Below are 23413 nucleotides of genomic sequence, written 5' to 3' on the forward strand. Positions count from 1 at the left end.
AAACTAAAATCTTCCATTTGCATCAGCCACAAATAGCCCCAGGGCCGCACTTTGGACACGCCTGGTTTACAACATACAAACGAAATTTCTTTACAACCAATATAAAAATGCAGACATCAGGGGAAAAAAATTGTTTGGTCTAACATATCAATTACAATCCAAAGAAAATTTAAAAGCCTGTCTTTTGATTTTTTTTTAAGCAACCAAAAAGATTTTGGTTGCCTTTTCAAAACTTTTAAAAAATGTGAGGTTTCCTCACAATTACCTGAATCAATATAGTTCTAATTCACCTACTTATGGAAATATTTACTGGGTTTTTGTCTCCATTGTTTTTTTAATCTTTGGCTTTTGTTTTGTCTTTTATTGGTTCAGGTTTATTATTCAACTTATTGTTTTGTGTTATAACATGGATGTCCATATATTGTGTTCATCGTTGTTAAAATCAGGAATAAATCATAAAAAAAAATTAACTGAATCAGGCTTTAAAGGGTTAAGACCTCTTTGACAAGTGACCACCAGGACAAGAAAGGCAGCAGCTTACATTAAAGTGGACAAGACAGACCAAAGAACAAAACAAGCGTTGAAATATAGACATTGCAAGCAATTTGACAATTGCAGTATCGCTACAGTAACAATATAGAATATGAAATTACGATAAAGATGAATATAATAATTATTCTAAAAATAAATATAACGCTGGTGCTGTTCTAAGGGTTTCCATTATTTGTTTCTTGAGATAAAATACGAGGCTTTCAGTGAAACCAGTTCAGTTTAGTTCAGACTGAAACTGTCCACACTGTTTTTTTTGCTGGATAGTTTTATGGAGACTTTTGCAGTTCTTGTCAGATGTGGTAGACTCTTGCCTCTGTGTATTGGGTCTTCAGATGTATTATGAATCATGAGAACTGAAATGTCCTGAATAAAACTAGTCTAAAGCACAATAATCATTGGTTTCTTTATTGGAACAAATATAATTATACATATAATTAACATGTAACGATTACATCTCTTTTTTAAAAAAAGCATTAATAACTGTATGATTACCTCCTGAGAAGAAAAATGAAATGGATTTATTCCATGTAACATTCAGAGGTTTGCAGAACATATTGACTTTCAGTAATAAACTCCTTAGTAGCAACATTTAGCGTTTTAATGAGTAAAACTGTAAATCTTTCCAAAAATGAGGTCAGCTGTAAGAAGGAATGGAGGAAATGTAGTTCACATGCAGACCAGTTTCATTCATTGTTAATATCTGAATCACTGAATATTCATAGTCTAAAATAGCTACAAATGAAACTAAATCCATGAAACATGTGACGGGATGTAAGGGTTTAATTTGCATAAAGCTAATGTGTCTAGAACGACACCACCAGGCAGACGCTCTGCCATCAGGAGTAAACTCATAGCATCAGCAGACTCTATTAAAGCACCAATAATCTTCCTGGTGTTTGGACCAATTAGTGCTAGAGGACACGCAAACAGAGAAGAAACATCTTCATTGGTCTGTCTGGGCTAAATTTAAAGGTGATAAAACTCTAAATTTTCAACATTAAAATTATTTTTATTTAGAAGTTAATGACTCATGTGACTGAAAACTGAGGGGAAATTAAAACAAAAGCATCAATCTCAGCAGTTTTAATGCAATAACAGAAACGTCTCAAATATTATGGCCAAAATATCCTAAAATACTATAAAGATGTTTGAACCTTAGTTCAGTCCATCAGCAGAATAAAAGAACCGCTTTAATGCGACTCTATAGAAGCAGATTTTATCTTCAGTGCTTCTAGCTCCCCTCTGTTTGAGGTAGATCTTCTAAAGTCTTAAGAAGCCTTCAGCTTTTCTTGGTAGCTCAGCTTTCTGAGGAGAATTACCCAGAAGTCTTTGGGCTGTGCAACAAACAGCACCTCGCCGGTCTTTAGCTCCAGATGTGGATCGTCTCAGAAGACAAGAGTGGAACTTTTGCACCGACACAGAGTTGTAGACATGTTAGGAAGCTGGATAATCTTAAATAAGTCCAGAAAACACCCAGAAGATCTTCCACAGGTTGAAGGACTTCCATGAGAACCGGTCTGACGCAGTGGGTCTGCAGGTCAGCAGCTGCTGGTCGGGTCCGTTCCTCCTGGATCCTCCTTCAGGTCTAGCGGAGGGGAGACCCGCCGTGGTTGTGGGACTCTGGATCCGCGCTGATGCAGGTCCTTATCGCTCAGAATCAAGGTTCTCCCCAAAGACTGGAAGAACACAAAGAACCAGAAGACTCCTGTCAAACCTGAGTCCTGCAGAAAGGGAGTGAAGCTGAAACAAAGCGGAGCAACCATGAGGAGGTGGACCTGATTCTCAGCCAGCGCCTCCTTAGCCATGTAGTGCTCCCGTTTGATCTTCATCTCCACCTCCTCAGGAATGTCAGGAACCATCAAGTCGATCAGTCGACCCACGAAGAAGACCACGTGCTGAAGGTAGAAAGACACCAAACACACAACGTTCCTCCACAAACCCTGACAGATCCCTCAGACCACGAGGAGCTTCTTCAGGAAAGATCAACTGACCTCGAAGATGATGATGAAGCTGAGCCGTATGGCGAGGAGGTGGAAATACTCAGGGAGGTAGTCTCCTTTGTCATCCCTGAAACCTCGGTACCTGGAGGGATGGAGGGATGGAGGGAGGGATGGAGGGAGGGAGGGATGGAATGATGGATGGAGGGATGGAGGGAGGGATGGAGGGAGGGAGGGAGGGAAGGAGGGAGGGAGGGATGGATGGAGGATGGAGGGAGGGATGGAGGGATGGAGGGAGGGATGGAGGGATGGAGGGAGGGAGAGAGGGATGGAGGGATGGAGGGAGGGATGGAGAGAGGGAAGGAGGGAGGGAGGGATGGATGGAGGGATGGAGGGAGGGATGGAGGGATGGAGGGAGGGAGAGAGGGATGGAGGGATGGAGGGAGGGATGGAGGGAGGGATGGAGGGAGGGAGGGAGGGAGGGAGGGAGGGATGGATGGAGGGATGGAGGGAGGGATGGAGGGATGGAGGGAGGGATGGAGGGATGGAGGGAGGGATGGAGAGAGGGATGGAGGAGGAAGGGAGGGATGGAAGGAGGGAGGGAGGGATGGAGGGATGGATGGATGGATGGAGAGAGGGATGGAGGAGGGAGGGAGGGAGGGATGGAAGGAGGGAGGGAGGGATGAGAAATGGAGGGATGGATGGAGGGAGGGATGGAAGGTTAGAGGGATGGAGGGATGGAGGGAAGGGAGGGAGGGAGGATGGATGGAGGGAAGGAGGGAGGGAGGGATGGATGGATGGAAGGAGGGACGGATGAACAGATGTATGAACAGATGGAGGGATAAACAGATGGACGGATGAACAGATGGACGGATAAACAGATGGAGGGATGAACAGACGGATGAACAGATGGAGGGATGAACAGATGGATGAACAGATGGAGGGATGAACAGATGGATGAACAGATGGATGAACAGATGGATGAACAGATGGAGGGATGAAGGAGGTAGACTACCTGCAGGAGGCGCTGTGGTGCTGCTGGGCGTAGCTCTGAGGAGACGTAGCCAGGGTGAAGTTAACGAAGCCGCTCAGGCTGCTGTCCCTGGTGTAGCGATAGTAGAGGCGAGGAACGAAGGAGGAGGTGAAGGCGATGAGGAAGGCCTGGAGACACAAGGAGGAGGTATCAGTTCCTCTGCTGCTGACCAGGAGGAGGACCAGGAGGAGGACCAGGAGGAGAACCAGGAGGAGGACCAGGAGGAGGTCCAGGAGGAAGACCAGGAGGAGGACCAGGAGGTCAGGAGGAGGTCAGGAGGAGGACCAGGAGGAAGACCAGGAGGACCAGGAGCAGGACCAGGAGGAGGACCAGGAGGAGGTCAGAAGGTCAGGAGGAGGTCAGGAGGAGGTCAGGAGGAGGCCAGGAGGTCAGGAGGAGGACCAGGAGGTCAGGAGGAGGACCAGGAGGAGGTCAGGAGGAGGTCAGGAGGTCAGGAGGAGGTCAGGAGGAGGTCAGGAGGAGGTCAGGAGGTCAGGTGGAGGTCAGGAGGTCAGGAGGAGGTCAGGAGGAGGTCAGGAGGAGGACAGGAGGAGGACCAGGAGGAGGTCAGGAGGTCAGGAGGAGGTCAGGAGGAGGTCAGGAGGAGGTCAGGAGGTCAGGAGGAGGTCAGGAGGAGGTCAGGAGGAGGACCAGGAGGTCAGAAGGAGGACCAGGAGGAGGTCAGGAGGAGGTCAGGAGGAGGACCAGGAGGTCAGGAGGAGGACCAGGAGGAGGTCAGGAGGAGGTCAGGAGGTCAGGAGGAGGTCAGGAGGAGGTCAGGAGGTCAGGAGGAGGTCAGGAGGAGGTCAGGAGGAGGTCCAGGAGGAGGTCCAGGAGGAAGACCAGGAGGAGAACCAGGAGGAAGACCAGGAGGAGGTCAGGAGGAGGTCAGGAGGAGAACCAGGAGGACCAGGAGGAAGACCAGGAGGAGGACCAGGAGGAGAACCAGGAGGACCAGGAGGAGGACCAGGAGGAGAACCAGGAGGACCAGGAGGAAGACCAGGAGGAGGACCAGGAGGAGAACCAGGAGGACCAGGAGGAAGACCAGGAGGAGGACCAGGAGGAGAACCAGGAGGACCAGGAGGAGGTCAGGAGGAGGTCAGGTGGAGGTCAGAAGGAGGTCAGGTGGAGGTCAGAAGGAGGTCAGGAGGAGGTCAGGTGGAGATCAGAAGGAGGTCAAGAGGAGGTCAGGAGGTCAGGAGGAGGACCAGGAGGAGGACCAGGAGGAGGACCAGGAGGAGGTCAGGAGGTCAGGAGGAGGACCAGGAGGTCCAGGAGGAGGTCAGGAGGAGGTCAGAAGGAGGTCAGGAGGAGGTCAGAAGGAGGTCAGGAGGAGGACCAGGAGGAGGTCAGGAGGTCAGGAGGAGGACCAGGAGGTCCAGGAGGAGGTCAGGAGGAGGTCAGGAGGAGGACCAGGAGGAGGACCAGGAGGAGGTCAGGAGGTCAGGAGGAGGACCAGGAGCAGGACCAGGAGGAGGACCAGGAGGAGGTCAGAAGGTCAGGAGGAGGTCAGGAGGAGGTCAGGAGGAGGTCAGGAGGTCAGGAGGACCAGGAGGAGGTCAGGAGGAGGACCAGGAGGTCAGGAGGAGGACCAGGAGGAGGTCAGGAGGAGGTCAGGAGGAGGTCAGGAGGTCAGGAGGAGGTCAGGAGGAGGTCAGGAGGAGGTCAGGAGGTCAGGTGGAGGTCAGGAGGAGGTCAGGAGGAGGACAGGAGGAGGACCAGGAGGAGGTCAGGAGGTCAGGAGGAGGTCAGGAGGAGGTCAGGAGGTCAGAAGGAGGTCAGGAGGAGGACCAGGAGGTCAGGAGGAGGACCAGGAGGAGGTCAGGAGGAGGACCAGGAGGAGGTCAGGAGGAGGTCAGGAGGTCAGGAGGAGGTCAGGAGGAGGTCAGGAGGTCAGGAGGAGGTCAGGAGGAGGTCAGGAGGAGGTCCAGGAGGAGGTCCAGGAGGAAGACCAGGAGGAGAACCAGGAGGAAGACCAGGAGGAGGTCAGGAGGAGGTCAGGAGGAGAACCAGGAGGACCAGGAGGAAGACCAGGAGGAGGACCAGGAGGACCAGGAGGAGGACCAGGAGGAGAACCAGGAGGACCAGGAGGAAGACCAGGAGGAGGACCAGGAGGAGAACCAGGAGGACCAGGAGGAAGACCAGGAGGAGGACCAGGAGGAGAACCAGGAGGACCAGGAGGAAGACCAGGAGGAGGACCAGGAGGAGAACCAGGAGGACCAGGAGGAAGACCAGGAGGAGGTCAGGTGGAGGTCAGAAGGAGGTCAGGTGGAGGTCAGAAGGAGGTCAGGAGGAGGTCAGGTGGAGATCAGAAGGAGGTCAGGAGGAGGTCAGGAGGTCAGGAGGAGGACCAGGAGGAGGACCAGGAGGAGGACCAGGAGGAGGTCAGGAGGTCAGGAGGAGGACCAGGAGGTCCAGGAGGAGGTCAGGAGGAGGTCAGAAGGAGGTCAGGAGGAGGTCAGGTGGAGGTCAGGAGGAGGACCAGGAGGAGGACCAGGAGGAGGTCAGGAGGTCAGGAGGAGGTCAGGAGGAGGACCAGGAGGAGGACCAGGAGGAGGTCAGGAGGTCAGGAGGAGGACCAGGAGCAGGACCAGGAGGAGGACCAGGAGGAGGTCAGAAGGTCAGGAGGAGGTCAGGAGGAGGTCAGGAGGAGGTCAGGAGGAGGTCAGGAGGAGGCCAGGAGGTCAGGAGGAGGACCAGGAGGAGGTCAGGAGGAGGACCAGGAGGTCAGGAGGAGGACCAGGAGGAGGTCAGGAGGAGGTCAGGAGGAGGTCAGGAGGTCAGGAGGAGGTCAGGAGGAGGTCAGGAGGAGGTCAGGAGGTCAGGTGGAGGTCAGGAGGTCAGGAGGAGGTCAGGAGGAGGACAGGAGGAGGACCAGGAGGAAGACCAGGAGGAGGTCAGGAGGAGGTCAGGAGGAGGCCAGCTCACGTTGCTGAGCACGGCCGTGTGCGTGATGAACTGCAGGATGGGGAACCAGATCCCGATGTCCTGCGCTCGCTCCACCACCGGACGGCGGTACTCGGTGACGAACTTCTGGGCGTCCAGACGGATCTCCACCCAGTTGTTGATGAGGGCGAAGAGCGGAGCGAGGGGACACGCTGCCACAAAGATGGTGATGAATCCAAACTGGAGCACTGAGGAGGGCGACGGTGGCTTTTAGACACGTAACATGGAGGCTTTTACTTTGAAGGAGGAACAGGAAGTGCTTACCCATCTCCAGGTATTCACTGAAGAGTCCCTCACAGACCAGCAGCTGGTAGTCCGCCTCCCAGGGAGAAACGCCCTCCTCTGTCTGCTCCTCCTCTCCTGCCTCGTCGTACTTCTCCTTCGCTTGAGGTCGCCGTTTCTTCTTCTGCCACCACGACTTTACCTTCCTGCCAAAACAGGAAGTCTTCTGCTTCATTCAACGAGATCACATTTACTAAATCCTGAAGACACAATCTGTAATCTCTAGCCTCACTGGGCATTACTCGGCATAAACCCGTCCCACCTGGTCTTCTGACTGGTCAGGTTCTTCACCTGGTGGACAATACACAGCCGTACCTCCACCAGGTCACAGTCTCTACAGTTCTATCAGTGCTTGAAACGAAGGAGTCTAGATACGTTCCTAATTAAAGATGCTAGGCTTTTCTAGTTCTGACCCATTGACGGTGATAAAGACCCAAAAAGATAAACATCTGCTTTAAATTCTAAGCCTGGAACATTTCCAAAGCCAAAAATCTTTCAGGTGAGAAGTGAAATTGCTTTAAGAAACTAAAACTACACGGACTTAGGGGGCCAGTTTAAATGGTTCTGTTGGCTGTCAGCTACATACTGCAAAAACAAAACTAAAAATAAGTAAAATCTTCTTGAAATTAGTGCATTTGTCCTTAATTTGAGCAGGTAAATAAGGCGATTTGCCAATGGAATGAGATTTTTACACTTAAAATAGGAACAATTAATCTCCATCATCTCATTTAGAGTGCAATATATCTAATTATCTCATTTTAAAGGTCAAAATACTCATTCCATTGGCAGATCATCTTATTTGTGTGCTCAAATCAAGGACAAATGCACTAATTTCAAGATGATTTTACTTATTTTTAGTTTCCGTTTTTGCAGTGCAGACACCAGGAGACTATTAGATGTTGATGGGTGTTGTTTGTGTGCCGTTTACGGGGAGATGAACTCCTGGATGTTGTTGATCAGCTGTTTTCCCACCATGATGACCAGCAGCTCCTGAGCCAGCTCAATGAGACATCCACCCGCTCCACACTGGAACACCACCCGGAGGAAAGAACATCACAATCAGCGTTATTCGGCAAGTTTATGGGTACAAACAAGGAATCTGATGCTAGCATTAAGCTAGTATCATGAACAAATCAGACGGATAGACAGAGCAGCAACTACAATCTGTAACAAAAGAAACATTTTTCAGGGAAAAGGGGCAGAATGTACTAGAGAGTTTTTTTCTGTATTTTCTGTAAATATTTGAGCCATCAGCGTTCGGTAGCACCGACCTGAAGGTTAAAGTCTGAATAACTGGTGACCAGGATGAGTTGGGTCAACAGCTATGTTAGCGGCCATTTTTCTGGCCCTGGACCTGTAGAGGTCAGAGGTCAGGACGTAAGGTTGGTCCTGAGTTGTTGGTTGGAGTTTGGAGCCGTCTAGATTTGTGGAGGAGCTGAACCACAGAGACAGACTGGATGATGGCGGTAGAGAAGAGGATCAGCAGCTCCTGAAGAAGGCTGGACTTCTTGAATTGCAGCAGGACTATTGCGGGGGGGGGGGGGGGTCTTCATCATGTGGGGGAGGGGATCTGCAGTTGGTAATGGACTTCAGGCTCCTCCACACTGAAGACGTCTCGTTTGTGGAGAAACTAATTTTTATTTTCTCACTGAAATCTCCTTTAGCTGACCTGATCTCCTCAGCTTGTTTCTAGGCGGCTCATACAGGGCCAGGTCTCCACGGTGCGACGCAGCTGCCTCAGATGTGATGAAAGCGTGGTTTGGTGTTGTTGAAGCTGCAGACGGTCTTTGTCTGCGTGTATGAGGCTGATCTATCAGGTCACCACATCAGTGAGTTGGTTCAGGTCAGACGCTGGAGTCCAGGCAGCCCTGCAGCTTTGACCCACCCGTCCATTTCTGAGAGACGCCCTAGTTATCGCAGACGAAGTTCTGCTCCATCTGTCCGTCTCCATCACTCAGGGACAAGATCTCAAGATGCTGAACTATTTTCAGTCATGGCAGACTAAACCTGACATTTACCGGCGGCTCCTTGAAAACTAGTTATTTAAGAAAATATTTTCCGTCTTTAAAACCTCTAACCATGACAAAAACCCAGAGAGACAAACTCACGTCTTCATTGCGAACTCCAAACAGAGTTTTGTAGTTTCCCGGATAACCGACGAACCTGAGGAGACACAAAGGGCCTCGTTAGGATGAAGACAAGCTCAGATGTTCTGTCCTGACTGGTAGGAGCAGCTCTTACCTCCCTTTGAAGAAGGCGATGTAAACTGGAGAGGAGTAGAAGTTCACGAACTGGAAGATGAAGACTTTGAGGATGAACATGTCCTCATATTTGGTTTGAGTGCGATGCATCTCTGATGGGTAACAAACATAATGAGATGTTTACTGAGAGTAAACCACATGGACACCAAAGCCTGCCTGAGGTCAGCTAAAAAGGACGAATCATCACTGTTTGATAAATTTAACCTCATTACACCATTTTAATATTATTTAATAGAAACTAAATCAAAACCAAAGTGCAGAAGTCCTTCCATGAGCCAACCTTCAGCAGCAGCGGTTCCTTCTGACGTCTGCAAACTCAAATATTGTTCTGGAGAACTTTGGGCTCTCTCTTCTCTCCATCGTCGAGGTTTGCTGATACTTTGTACTGAAAAAGGCCGATGTCTGGACTTTGACTAGGCCATTGCAGTCCATTGATGCTTATCTTTTTCAGCCATTCTGTTACGGATCTGCTGCTGTGTTTGGAATCATGGTTCTGTTGATGACCCGGTGTGGACCGAGCTTCAGCTGTGGGACAGATGGACAGTCACCATGGTGTCTTTGGCTTTCTCCCATCATGGTACAGAACATTATGGTCAAATGTCTCCTGCTTTGGCATCAGGTCGCGTAGATGTCACCGATGACTTGGAGGTCAAACCCGACGACGCTCTGTGCTGCTTTTATGACCTTCTGGTCCATCCTGCGTACCACGCTGCAATGCCTTATGTCAGGATCATCTCCACTAGCCACTGGTAGAAGTTCATGAGGAGGCTCTGAGGTAATCCAGCCTTCCTTGGTGTCTTCATAGAGTGAAGACGCTGCTGAGCTCTGCTGATGGTGTCAGTGGTAGAGACGTGGATAGTCCTGGAAAGGTCCTTCTCCACTGACTCTCCGTTGATCGTTATGAAGAAGAACTGGTCTTCTGGACTTCCTGAAATGAACCACAACCTTCTTGGTTTTTCTGCTGTTCAGGATGAGATTGTCGGTGGAGCACCAGGTTGTTAAGATTCCCATCTCCCTCCTGTAGGCTGTCTCATCACCACTGGAGATCATCCTTAAGGACATTTTTCCACAAGCCTTGTGCTTCTCGTGCAGCTTTGCACACATAAATCCCAGTGCCGCGCTCTTTTGGGGGTTCTGGTCGTTTCTCTGAGCTTCCCGCTCTGACCTTGGGCTGAATCTGCAGGCGTGTCCACTCCTGGGAAGGTTGGCTGCTGCTGAGATGTTCTCCTCTTGGGAATAGTCCTGTTCTCAGCTGGATGATGGACTTCAGATGGATTGGAGATGACCTTTAAGCCCTCCCAGATTTATGGGCAACTAGAGCTTCTCTGAGGTCTTCTGCTGTTGTCCTTCTGCCTTGACACTGAGTTAATAGACCTCTGCATGATCCAGACCATAAACTGACAATGGTTCTGCTTTTATGTTCTTTTTCTTATTATGATCATTCACTAAATTCATCTGATCAGCTACTTTACCTGTTGCCATATTCTTTAAACGGTCTCGATGCTAGATAGTGAGAGCGATAGAATCCATTAGTCTCTACTACATCTGTCTGTGGCGTGAAAACAGAGACTCACCCCAGCGTGTGAGGATGTGGGCCAGCGTGACGTAAACTCTGGACAGCATGAGGATAACAATCAGGTTCAGCACTGATCCTGAAAAGCTGGCTATCCTCCCGGCCTGAAAGCAGAGAACCATTCAACACCTTACACAGCCGCCTTAACAGCAGAACATCAGGAGCAGCAGCAGAACATCAGGAACAGCAGCAGAACATCAGGAACAGCAGCAGAACATCAGGATCAGAACATCAGGGTCAGAACATCAGGAGCAGAACATCAGGAACAGCAGCAGAACATCAGGAACAGCAGCAGAACATCAGGATCAGAACATCAGGAACAGCAGCAGAACATCAGGATCAGAACATCAGGATCAGAACATCAGGAGCAGCAGCAGAACATCAGGAACAGCAGCAGAACATCAGGAGCAGCAGCAGAACATCAGGAGCAGGATGAGAACATCAGGAACAGCAGCAGAACATCAGAAACAGAACATCAGGAGCAGCAGCAGAACGTCAGGAACAGCAGCAGAACATCAGGGTCAGAACATCAGGAACAGCAGCAGAACACCAGGAAAAGCAGCAGAACATCAGGAAGAGGGTCAGAACATCAGGAACATCAGGAACAGCAGCAGAACATCAGAAACAGAACATCAGGAGCAGCAGCAGAACATCAGGAACAGCAGCAGAACATCAGGAGCAGCAGCAGAACATCAGGAACAGCAGCAGAACATCAGGAACAGCAGCAGAACATCAGGAGTCCACGGTGTTCCTCAGGGCTGCGTCCCTGAGAATCTGCACTTTCTGTATAGATTCTGGGAACACTTGAAGGAACGCTTTAGTGGTTTCTGGATGTTTTTACTCACAGAGGAGCTGAAGAAGCTGTCAGCTGTTGCCGACTTGTAGATGACTACGCTGAGGATGGTCCGGTACAAAATAATGGCGATAAGAAACATCAGCACCACAGCAACCTGCACACATGAAGGCCAAACCTCCGTTAGTTTTTCATGAAGATGATAAAACCAGGAGCGACTCTTCAGGAGGCTCACCATGATGACGATGACCATGCATCCAGTCACAGTTCTGTTGAACCGCTTCTTCTCTGGAAAGTAAGGTTCCTCAGCCCCGGTGACCGGGTTCCTCATGGTCATCGGCGCCATAGCTGTGAACTCTGGACGGGGACGCTCCTGTTCAGGGGACACCAGGACTTTCAGACGCTCCCAGAAAGTCCCACTGTTTTAATGAGAGGCGTCAGGGCATCTCACCTCAACGTCCTGGAAGTCAGAGCAGTCCCAGCGGTGAGAGAGAGCCGAGCACGTTCTCTTCCAGTACTCCAGGAAGGTGACGGCCCACAAAGACATGAATACGCTTAGAAACACTGTTCCGCCGTTGTCAAACAGGAGACCCGCCTACAGAGACATGAAGGACACACTGAAGGCATTCAGAGGTTCCCACCCAGGAATCCACTCTTCATCGCATCTGGCACCAAAAAGTGAGCAGCAGATCCTGCAAAGTGGGATCTGGACTGTAAAGGATTTGATGCCATATGGACAACAACCAAGACTGGACAAATCTGAGTAGAGAACTTCACCTGCAAACGGACGACAGGTGTACAACCTTCCCAACATTGGCCAGAACCTTCAGGGCTAAAAGTTCAATTAGACCCTCAAATATCTATTTTTAGGGGACTTTACAGATGGTCAGGAAAGCCTGCAGAAGTTGCTTAAATTGGCTTTGTGTGCTGCCAGAAAATATATGGAAGACTCCTGATTCCTGATTTCTAGATGGATCTTAGAGATGAATGGCTGTCTACCACTTTAAGAGATAACCCAGTCTTGATTTACTCGGGCACTATACCTGTACCTTAGATGTACAGACATTGATTGTGTAAATCTTTCTATTTTACCACCACCAACGTCACCACCACCTACCTCTCCAGGACCAGGTTTCTTTAGTGTGAGTTTGGAAAAGGTTGGGAGGTGTTCATGTTGAAATAATTAGAAAATCTACCATGAGCTCGAAAAATGATGCGTCAGCCTCATCACCAGCAATGAGAACCAAGCACTCATGAGGGATCTTCAAACTCCCTACTTCCAGGCCAAGGCCTCCTATAGGCCAACACATTGTTATGCAGAATACTTAATATTTTCCCAGCGATATACTGAATTCAGTTAGCCACTTTCTAATGGGGAACACAGCAAAAAAAATCAATATAAAAAGTTTTTACTGCAATCATAAGATCCACATCAACTGAACTACAGCAGATAATTTGGTTCAAGGGCAAATAAAACCCGGTTAAGAAATAATCACTCTTAGTTACGACAATACCGGAGCCCTTGGCTGTTTAGACCAGGTTTAGACCAGGTTTAGACCAGGTTTGGTCCAGGTTTGGACCAGGTTTAGACCAGGTTTAGATTAGGTTTAGATTAGGTTTGAACCAGGTTTAGACCAGGTTTGGACCAGGTTTAGATTAGGTTTGGACCGGGTTTAGACCGGGTTTGGACCTGGTTTAGACCAGGTTTGGACCAGGTTTAGACCAGGTTTAGACCAGGTTTGGAACAGGTTTAGACCAGGTTTAGACCAGTTTCGGACCAGGTTTAGACCAGGTTTGGACCAGGTTTGGACCAGGTTTGGACCAGGTTTGGACCAGGTTTAGACCAGGTTCGGACCAGGTTTGGACCAGGTTTAGACCAGGTTTAGACCAGGTTTGGACCAGGTTTGGACCGGGTTTAGACCAGGTTTGGACCGGGTTTAGACCAGGTTTAGACCAGGTTTGGACCAGGTTTAGACCAGGTTTAGACCAGGTTCAGACCAGGTTTGGACCAGGTTTAGACCAGGTTTAGACCAGGTTTAGACCGGGTTTAGACCAGTTTCGGACCAGGTTTAGACCAGGTTTAGACCAGGTTTAGACCGGGTTTAGACCAGTTTCGGACCAGGTTTGGACCAGGTTTAGACCAGGTTCAGACCAGGTTTGGACCAGGTTTAGACCGGGTTTAGACCAGGTTAGGAACAGGTTTAGACCAGGTTTAGACCAGGTTTGGAACAGGTTTAGACCAGGTTTAGACCAGGTTTGGACCGGGTTTAGACCAGGTTTGGACCGGGTTTAGACCAGGTTTAGACCAGGTTTAGACCAGATTTAGACCAGGTTTGGACCAGGTTTAGACCAGGTTTAGACCAGGTTTGGACCGGGTTTAGACCAGGTTTAGACCAGGTTTGGACCAGGTTCGGACCAGATTTAGACCAGGTTTAGACCAGGTTTAGACCAGGTTTAGACCAGGGTTAAACCAGGTTTGGACCAGGTTTGGACCAGGTTTGGACCAGGTTCGGACCAGATTTAGACCAGGTTTAGACCAGGGTTAAACCAGGTTTGGACCAGGTTTGGACCAGGTTCGGACCAGATATAGACCAGGTGTAGACCAGGGTTAAACCAGGTTTAGACCAGGTTTAGACCAGGTTTAGACCAGGTTTCGGGGAAAAAGAGAAGAACTGACGGACAGCTACCTTGTAGGTGATGCAGATGCTGGAATAGTTCCAGGAGGAGCAGATGTTACAGAGAGGACACATGATGAAAGTGTCTCCGCTTTCGCACACCTCCTTCCTAAGGTTACAAAGTGGTTCATCATTTTTCTCACAGGCAAGTCAAGCAGAACAGAAACTGGAATCATTATAGAACCATAAATTGCAAAAACTAAATGTGGAATTTGTTCTTACGCTGGAACATCAGTGGCCACGAGCCAAAAACCCACCAGGAAGATCAGAGTCCCAATCAGAGACGCCGGTAGCAACCAACCAGTGTAGAAACCTGCAGACACCCGCTGAGTTAACGCTGGACCCTCATTTCTTTAAATCTTCCTCCCGAGAAGAACATTAAAGGAAATCATTAAAGTGGTGTTGTTTTGTTATTGACTTCCTATCCCTGTAGATCACTGAGGGTCACACTGAACATCAGTGATCCGGTTCAGGGTCTGGACAGAACCTGGGTGAGTAAGCAACCAAATCTGGGAGTCCAGGACACGTCCCTGAGGAACTCCTACAGAAAGTTTCTAAAGTCCAGAGAAAACCTCTGAGATCCCTCATGTCCACCAGATTGACCGGTGAAATATTAACTTAGACCACTTTAAAGGATTACCGATAACACTGGATCAAAGGGAGGAAAATGTAGTAAAACTATCTGGATTGGATCAGGACATTTTAAGAAGACTGCAGTTACCGATCCATGCAAAGTACAGAGCTATCTTCTCCCCAAAATACTCCCTTATGTGGTCCAGAGGTTGGTAGCGTCTCCAGCAGGACCACTTGGACCAGAATTCGTACAGAATCTGCCTCAGTCCCAAAGCTTGGAGGGGCACTGGGGGGCTTGGCAGCTTGAAATCCCCCTGAAAACAGAGTTCACATTAAAGAAAAGGTTCCTTAAAGACGCACAGAGGAACATCTGACTTTAGTTGTGGGTTTAGACCTCATGCAGTGGGTATGCAGCAGAGAAGACCTGCTCACTGATCAGCCGGTCGATGCCCACCTCGCCATTCTTCACAGAACCATATGGAGTTCTGGCCAAGATCTCATACAGCTGCAGGGACACAGAGAGGACATTTATATTAAATTTCCTCTTTCCATCAGACTGTCACTGATCTGTTCCTGCAGTCTGTTTATTTTTCCACCTTTAGTGTTTAACTTGAGATCCTTATTTTATGTTATTAGGGGTTAGAGGTACGGTTAGGGTATGTATTCATGTCTATAGCTTTATTTGGTACCTGTTAGATTCAGTTTCTATCTAGTTAACTTATGTCCGTCTTGTGACTATTAGGTTTGGTTCCTGTTAGCTCCTGCTTCTTTTAGTTTTGGTTCTTTTAGTTTTGGTGGATCTGCTCTTGCTTAGTTTAGCAGGATGTTTTCCGCATGTCTGGCCATTATGTTCCCTATTAGATTCAGTTCTCCCTCTGCTCCTGCCAGTTCTCTGCTCTCCTTTATCCCCGTTAATCAATCTGACTTGTGTCACCTGTCTGTAATCAGCGCCACCTCCCACAACTCCCGTTTCCCCTCCTATATAGACCAGGTAATCTAATCTAATCTAATCTAATCTAATCTAATCTACACCGTCAGTCCAGCCATTACCAGCTGTCAGGTCCTCCGTCTTCATCGTCGTAGATCTCTGTTCTGATCTCTTGTTCCTGCTACCTGTAAGCCTGTGACAGACTAAATTCTCTTCATCACTTTATGCGACTCCCAAACTCTGCGCTTCGGTCCAGTTCCAGCACAAAGTATGACTCTATCACCTTTTATCCATGCAACTATCAGGTGCAGTACCATAGTTCCTAAACTATTTTCATACATATTCTTTCTGCAGATAATGCAAATAGCTTGTTGTATACATTACACATGGTTTATGTCAATTTTTTTGTCGTAGATATCACCGATATTGATGTATCGTAAAATTTTACAAAAAAAACTATACTATTAAAATATTATTATATTATTAGGAAATATATAAAAAAACATTCATCTTCAACCAAACTGAGGCTATTTTAGAACTTTTAATACGTTTGAGTGGAAATCAAGTTTCTATTCTATCTTAAAAGGTCTTAACTCTATAGTTAAAATACAAATATTTGACAGATTTTTATAAATGAAAACAATCTTCGTACTTTTTAACATATCATTAATGGTGGAATACCTCATAAAGCCTGAGTTCACTGCAGTAATGTTTTTGACCACCGTAGAGAAATACCGCCCCCTAAAGGTCAGACACGTTACTGCAGCTCGTGTTAATCTGAGTTAATGTTATCTTCAGAAAACTCTGAAAGAAGTTTCCTAAAATTATTATTATTTTTTAACTTTCTGAAGACAAATTATTTTTGTGCAGCAGATTTATCGTGTCTACTTCCTGTCCTGTGTTTATATTCCTGTTTGTGGATAATTGTTGAAATTCTCCTTAAGGTGGTTTCTTGCAGCATGTCCAACTCTGCTGCTGCACTTCTGCTCAGGCTGTGTTTGCGTTGGACTCTGGGAGTGTTTGCAGAAGGAGCGGCTGCGGCCTGCAGCATCCGTCTGTTGACAGAGACATCCTGGATCTGAGGAGGGTTCCTGAGGAAGCTATACATTAAAGACCTGATGAGTCTGGGTCCGGTTCACTGGAGCGCTGCTGAAAGTCAGACTGTGAGCTGAACTAAACAGTTTTACCCCAATGCGGCTGGAACATAATCAACTTGTTTTAATTTATCAGCGTTTCCTTCTGCAGAATCGGCAGACTATGTGGTGAATTAATATTTTTGTGTTTTGTTTTGGGTTTGTTAGCTATAAAACGTGGAAAATTAAATCATAAACGCCTGAAATGAACCCAAACACAGAGCTTTTTCCCCGTTAGATACAACCTAAGGCCAGTCTACAGCAACCCCCTGAATCCTGACGCTGGTCCCTGGAAAGAAGAACTCAACTGATAGCAAGATAATCTTCTCCAGAATCTCAGAGAGGAAAGAATGTTTAGAAATTGGTCTAAAATCAGATTTTTTCTTTGTATTTAGCGCTGTTGCTTATAACTCAAAGGAACAATTCCCCTTTTCTAAACTGCTGTTGACGGTATCAAGAACATGAGGTTCTGAGGTTGAGAAAACGTCTTCAAAAGGACGAGGCAGGACCGGATCACGTTGAGACTCAGTAGTGTTCTGTCTCTAAGACGTCCACGCTGTCCTACGGTGCCTGAACTCACCACCTGGTGCCTCTGGGTGGTCTTAAAGAACGTCTCTTTGTCGTCACTTCCCAGGAACCTGCAGACAGAGAACCGGTGGAACCGCATGAGTGTGACGGCTCAGCTGGGGGGGGGAGGGCAGTAGGTGAAGGAGGACTAAGAGTCAGAACCTCTCCAGCTTGTTGGTCCTGAACTGACAGGTGTAGTAGTCAGGTGGTGGGTTGGGGACTTCCTGGCTGAAGGGGTTGGGGAGGGACAGCTTGGACAGGAGCTGCTCAGACCAGTTGACGATGGGAGCGGTGACGACCTGCAGCGGGACTCTGAGACTGATCTCCTCAGCGTAGTAACAGAGGACGCTCCACGGCGCGCTGAGGAGGACGAAGCAGGTCGTCTTCTTCTCCTGGCAGACCTCCCTCTGTGGGGAAAGGGTCAGAACCGTCAGATCAACCCTGCAGGATCTACACAGGACCCATGAGGACAGGTGACACAGACGATGTGTTGGCCGTGATGCACAGGAGGAACCGGAGCTGTCAGGCACGGAGGGCGGAGGCATCATGATCTGGGCTTCTTACCCAGGATCAGCGTATCTCCTTACAAACATTAAGAGCCTTTCTGCTCCTGGACTTCAGCTGTCACCTCCAGCTGCTCTCAGCCAATCACACGCAGCAGGGTTCACTCACATGCTCGTTACTCAGGTAAACCAGGTGAGTATTTCCTCCTGATGTCATGTGACTGGCGTTGTGTTTGACTTCAGCTCAGGTGTGTTTGTTTTGCTCACCTGCTCCTGCAGTAGGCCTGCTTGTTTCAGTCTGCTCAGAAACTGCTCCCTCCACTTCCTGTGGGCGGAGCTAACACCTGAGCTGTCGTCATTAGCAACCCGAGGCTCCTCCCACACCAGCACAAAATCTGACCAACAGGGGAACAGCACAAGAAACAAACAAAAAAACATAGTCCTCCTTTAGGGGCAAATAGTTGCAATCAAGTGTTACTAACAAGACAAAGCTGTAGAATTTCCACATCAAGCTGATTATCAATATTTTCATCATTGAACTGAAATCAACAGTAACAGTCTTTTCCAGGTAGAAGCTGCAGAAAGCTGCTAATCGACCCAGATATCCAACATAATTCTGTGTAAACTGAAGGGACGTCAGAAGGATCTGGCTCACCAATTCGAGTCGTTCCGTCTCTGAAGACGTTCCTGTCCCGGTTCTGACGCCGAGGTTCCTGCAACACAGCAGCACGTTTCCCATTTACCTGAAACACACCTGTTTTCTCTAAACGTTGGATGTTTGTAAAAAAAAAAAGTCAAGGCCATGAACTCTGCTGGATCTGTCCAAACAGCGCTTTTAATGGGGCCTCCCTGAGAGAGTTAGCTGATAACATTAAATGCAGGACGCCTGCTGATGATTGCTCCATTAATCACACAGTTTTATTTATAGAAATCACGTCTGATTCCTTTCATCATGGCCTCTGTTTTAATCACACTGTTTTTTTTTTGTGCAGCAAACGATCCCAGACTGTTTCTTCCTGCAGCTTCACGTCTCCATCGCTGGTAACGAGGATGATGATGGACATGATGAAGAAACCAAAGACCTCATCTCCTCACACAGACTTCCTTTTTCCTGCTGCATCAAAGCTCTTCATCAGAAGAAGAAGAAGAAGAAAACCTCTGAAACTCTGAGAGGTTTTCATGCCTAAACCTCGGTCTAGTCTCTGGAAGAACGGGAAGGGCTGTTTTCCTCCATTTCCAGGCTTAATGCTAAGCAATGTTTACCCACTTTACTGATGTGACATTTTTACTTGTTAGGGTTCACTGTTAAACATAAAAATGTAAACTTTAATCATTTAAATGTGAAAGCTCTGCTTCTTTTAAAGAATAACATAGAAACCAAGGCTAAAACTGATGGACTGAGCTGAACTGATTTTGCATTTCAGAGATTTAAACCTCAGATTTCCTTTATATTTTAAGCTTTAAGTAACTCACACAGATAAAACAAGTGAAGTTTCTTTTCTCAGCCGCAGGTTCATCATTCTGGTCACAGTGGTTATACCCAGGAGTCAAAGTATGGTGACTGAAACTCTACCCTATTCACACCTTCTTGTATAATCCTATAAATAAAACCATTAAAATCACAAAATATGTTTTGTTCTTTGTGACAAAGCTTCTAGTCAGAGTGGCTCATGTTACCCTGAGCTATCTCTATAGTTTTGCTGCTATAGGCTTAGGCTGCTGGAGGACATCAGGGTCTATTTCTCTCACTCTGCTGAGTTCTCCTACTGCTCTCCATTATTTTTGCCCAGTTTTCATTATTCTGCTGGAGGTTTTCCTCCCTGTTAAAGGGTCGTTTTCCTCTACAAAAAATTCATTAACGTGTTATTGCTTCTAGAAATGTCTTCCTCCAAAGAAAAAACGCTCATAGAGCTAAATGTCAGGCATGGATGTGGTAGCATAAAACTGAAATAAAAACTAGTGTTGCACTGATACCGATACCAGTATGGGACGGGGCCCCGATCCAGCACTGAAATGTTGGTATCGGTATCGGTGAGTACCAACAAATAGGCACGATACCATTTTGATGTTTGTATGTCACTTAAACGCAGCCTTTTCTCTCCCGACTAGTATTATACATGTTATATAAGTTCATGAAAGTTGCACTATTTTGGCATTTGAGAGCCAAAACTCAGGGTTTAAAAGAGATTTATTCAATTATTAATGTAATTTTACTGTTTTACTGTTGCACTACTATTATACATGTTATAATTTCACCAATGTTGCACTGTTTTGGCCTTTGAGAGCCAAAAGTTTATTCAACTATTGTCACCCATTCCAGGTAGGCAATAAAAAGTTATACTACCCTAAGTAGTATGCAGTTCTTCATATATACACACATCACTTTCAAACAGATGGTATCGGTATCGGCCAATGCTGCACAGCCAGGTATCGGGGCCAAAAAATGGCATCGGCGCAACACTAAAAACTGTGATTTTGTCTTATTTTTCTATTTAGAAATGTATAAAATAGACTGTTTACAAAACATCTATTTAATAAACAAAGCAGAACTCCATAAACAAGCAATGTCCTCCAGCAGTCCTGTTTAAAGTCCAGTCCAGCCTAAGTCAAGCTACATTTGTTTCTCTTCTTACTTCTGTTACTTGTAATATAGAATCCATCTTAATACTGGAGGTCTCAGAGACCAAGAACCACTCATGGTGTGTGTAGGAATGCTTATCCATGAAAAGCATTGCCAACTGGAACACCCAGAGAAAAGCCCAGCACACACAGGAAGGAAAACCACCGTGGAGCCAGACCGGTTCCTAACCAAACATTAAACTGTGACAGGTTGGTTGTGGAGAGCCTCCGCAGGTGTGAATCTCTTTGTAAGTCTGCATGTTCAGACACATTTCCAGAGATTTTTAGTTTAAGCAATCAGTTGGTCCTCAAAAATATATTAACTGGTCCACTTCCGCCCAGGAACTAAAACTCAATATTCCCCCTTAGCTGCCGTTGACCAACACTGTAGCTATAAAGGGCTTTATAAAAACAAACTGGGTTCATAGATTAGCAACATGGCCATAATTTCTAATTAAGCAGAAAGTATTAACATCTTGTAAGGCTATTCTGAAAGTATCGACTCTGCACTGAAAGACAATCTGGTGCAAACAAAGGATTGCATCCCGGATGCTTTGCAAAGCTTTTTACACGGTCAAATTATTTTAGTGTTTTGGTGAAAAGGAATACAGATGCCTTCAGTCATTATCCAGCTGACTTCTCTGCTCCACAAAATCCAAAACACAACCTTTCCCCGACAAACTCTACCTCAAATTCAGCTTTTAGGGTTAACTGTTAAAATAAAACAGGACAATTCACAAATTAAAGGTGCACAGCCACGTCTTTTGACTTTTTTTAATTTATGTTAATTATTTCAGAATGAGCTACTGACATAGCTCATTCTGGTTGCATACAATGATTTTATGAAAGATTATCACGTCCTGCTGGTGTATTAGTTGTTATTTTTGTGTGTTATGCTTTGTTTTTGCTCAATTTGTTAGTAAAGAAAGCCTTTCATGTTTATTTATGATATTAACGGAGGAACGACACTGAGCATGTGCAGCAGAACAAGGATGCGGCTAACGGCTATTAGCATCTCACAGCAAAACAATGCAGAAAGTATAACACAAATAAAAATATGATTCCTGGAGGGAAAAGCCTGGAATGTTTCTGGGAATCCAGTCTGGACGTTGGTGTTCACTGAAGCGAACGCTAAATCTGCCGAGGCTCAGATGTGACGCAGAGTTGAATACATTTTCTGACATGAGGCTCTTAGAGTTGCTGTAGATCGTTTATTTAATAAATAACGGTTGGTCTTTGATCTTCATCATCTCCGCTTCACTGCAATGCATTGCAGACGGTCAGGCTTGGTCCGCCATTATTTAATACTGATTTATTAATTAAGCAAACTGGCTTTATGATAGTTCTGCAGTACTGCCACTAGATGGCGCCACGTCTGTTCATATCTGTTAATCGCGCCTGAGAGCAAATTATCTTTTGGCTCAAAAAGGACCATAAAAACACTATGAGGATGGAGGCTTTGTGTTTATAACCTTATTTTATAATGATCGAACGGTTTTTTGGTCTTTTTTTTTATAAGCTTGTTGCGTGGCTGTGTACCTTTAATCTAAAAACAAAAAACAGAGACTTGAGGATGATGCCCTGAGGGACTCCACCAGTTATGGATTTTTGTTTTTAACGTTCCTATCTTTCAGGGATGGAAATCTGATACCTGGGTGATGCTGCCATAGTTGTTCTCAGGGTTTGTTTCCATGGCGATGAGGATGCTGCTGTCCACTTTCTGCTCCCCTCTCTTCCTCATCCTTCGTCCTCCTGTAGAAAACCTCACGAGCAAAGAAACAGACACGTAATGACTATATGTGAGCCCCCCCATCGTTTCTTTTTCCACCCTTTCGTTGTCTCGGCTTTATGCGTCATATTGACCTGTGAACCTGTTGAAGAGTCACATCAGTCAGACTCTCCCAGTTAAATGAAAACCTGCACTGGTTCATAAAAACATTCAGAGCATCTGGAGGTGCTGGAGTCTGACTTTCCATCAGGGTTTGACTTTGTGACTTTCAGTTTCAGTTTAATTAGCAGAAACACAAATCTGATAGTGTTTTCAAATTCATTAACTGTCACAATATTCTTCTGCAGTTTATATTTAAATTGACATGGAGGAAAATGTCTAATAAAACAGAAGAAAATCTAAGAAAACACTGATGAATGTGTGTAATATAGTTTTGATCCTGTGTGGATCAGGGAAAATTCCCTAAATTCAAACTTGTGCACCAAATACTTGAAAATGAATTAGAGTTTTGTGTTGTCTAATCATTCCGCCTTAGAAAAAGAATCAATTATTTAAAGATTTTTTTGTATTTCTGACTCCATTTTAACTTTTTTTACAGCTTGATCATTGAAAGTCAGACTCGTTTAATTATGAGGTAAAAATAAACTGATAGCAGAATAATTGTATAAAAGAAACTTTTTCCAGAATCTGCTCATCAACTTCTGATCAGTTTCAAGTTTTCCTTTAAAAACCAGTGATTTTCCTGTTTTTGTTTCCTGTCATCATTTTGATATAATTTCCTCCAGGGAGCTGAAGTCAACACTGAAACTGAGTGAAAGTAAGAAATCAGCAGCAGCTGATGAATGACTGACGGATCAGCGTCTCATCAGGTTGCTTTACTCACCTGCAAACAGAGACGGTCTCTTCTGCACCCGGCTGCCAGTCTGCAGCTGTCTGGGTCCAGCTGCTGACCCAGAGCAAGAAGCCCCGCCCCCTCCACCATGACCACGCCCACATCATCATCATCATCATTAACATACAGATTTAAAATGAACCTGTCACACAACACTGGGAAGACTTCATGGAGCTGGAGGTAACATACTGCTGCCTGCTGGTCACACACAAGAATGGTGTTTTAAAAAAAAAAGAAATATCATTGAATATTTTAACCATTAAATATAAAATTCTGCTGTTCAAAGCTGATCAAAAAGAAAAAAAACAAACAGCCAAGAAGTTTAGCTCTCTAGAAAAAGCAAATAAAGACAGAATCCAGAAAATTTACTTTCTACTAACATTCTGCGCAAAACTAAAGCAACAGGAATGCAGATTT

The 23413-nt window shown here is 46.5% G+C and overlaps 1 protein-coding gene across 4 annotated transcripts; it reads right to left on the reverse strand.

Moving 5' to 3' along the window:
- Positions 1–955: 955 nt before the first annotated feature.
- Positions 956–22159, reverse strand: ano7 (anoctamin 7). 4 transcript variants are annotated; one of them, XM_036131542.1, is made up of 22 exons: positions 22027–22159; positions 18412–18469; positions 18024–18151; positions 17416–17660; positions 17267–17324; positions 15020–15130; positions 14774–14939; positions 14275–14365; positions 14065–14161; positions 11829–11972; positions 11613–11750; positions 11430–11534; positions 10586–10688; positions 8992–9103; positions 8859–8913; positions 7723–7776; positions 6770–6896; positions 6451–6656; positions 3505–3650; positions 2544–2634; positions 2328–2447; positions 956–2228 (listed from the first exon to the last, which is right to left on the reverse strand). In XM_036131542.1, exons 1-22 carry the CDS (start codon positions 22114–22116, stop codon positions 2091–2093), a joined length of 2583 nt encoding a protein of 860 aa, XP_035987435.1. In that variant the 5' UTR covers positions 22117–22159; the 3' UTR covers positions 956–2090. The 4 variants fall into 4 exon arrangements, 3 of the variants coding, with proteins under 3 accessions (XP_035987435.1, XP_035987434.1, XP_035987433.1); XM_036131541.1 differs by having other exon boundaries at positions 6451–6620; positions 6733–6896; positions 7679–7776; positions 22027–22158; XM_036131540.1 differs by having other exon boundaries at positions 6733–6896; positions 7679–7776; positions 22027–22158.
- Positions 22160–23413: the final 1254 nt, after the last annotated feature.

Source organism: Fundulus heteroclitus, unplaced genomic scaffold, assembly GCF_011125445.2.
Source record: "Fundulus heteroclitus isolate FHET01 unplaced genomic scaffold, MU-UCD_Fhet_4.1 scaffold_44, whole genome shotgun sequence".
NCBI lineage: Eukaryota > Metazoa > Chordata > Actinopteri > Cyprinodontiformes > Fundulidae > Fundulus > Fundulus heteroclitus.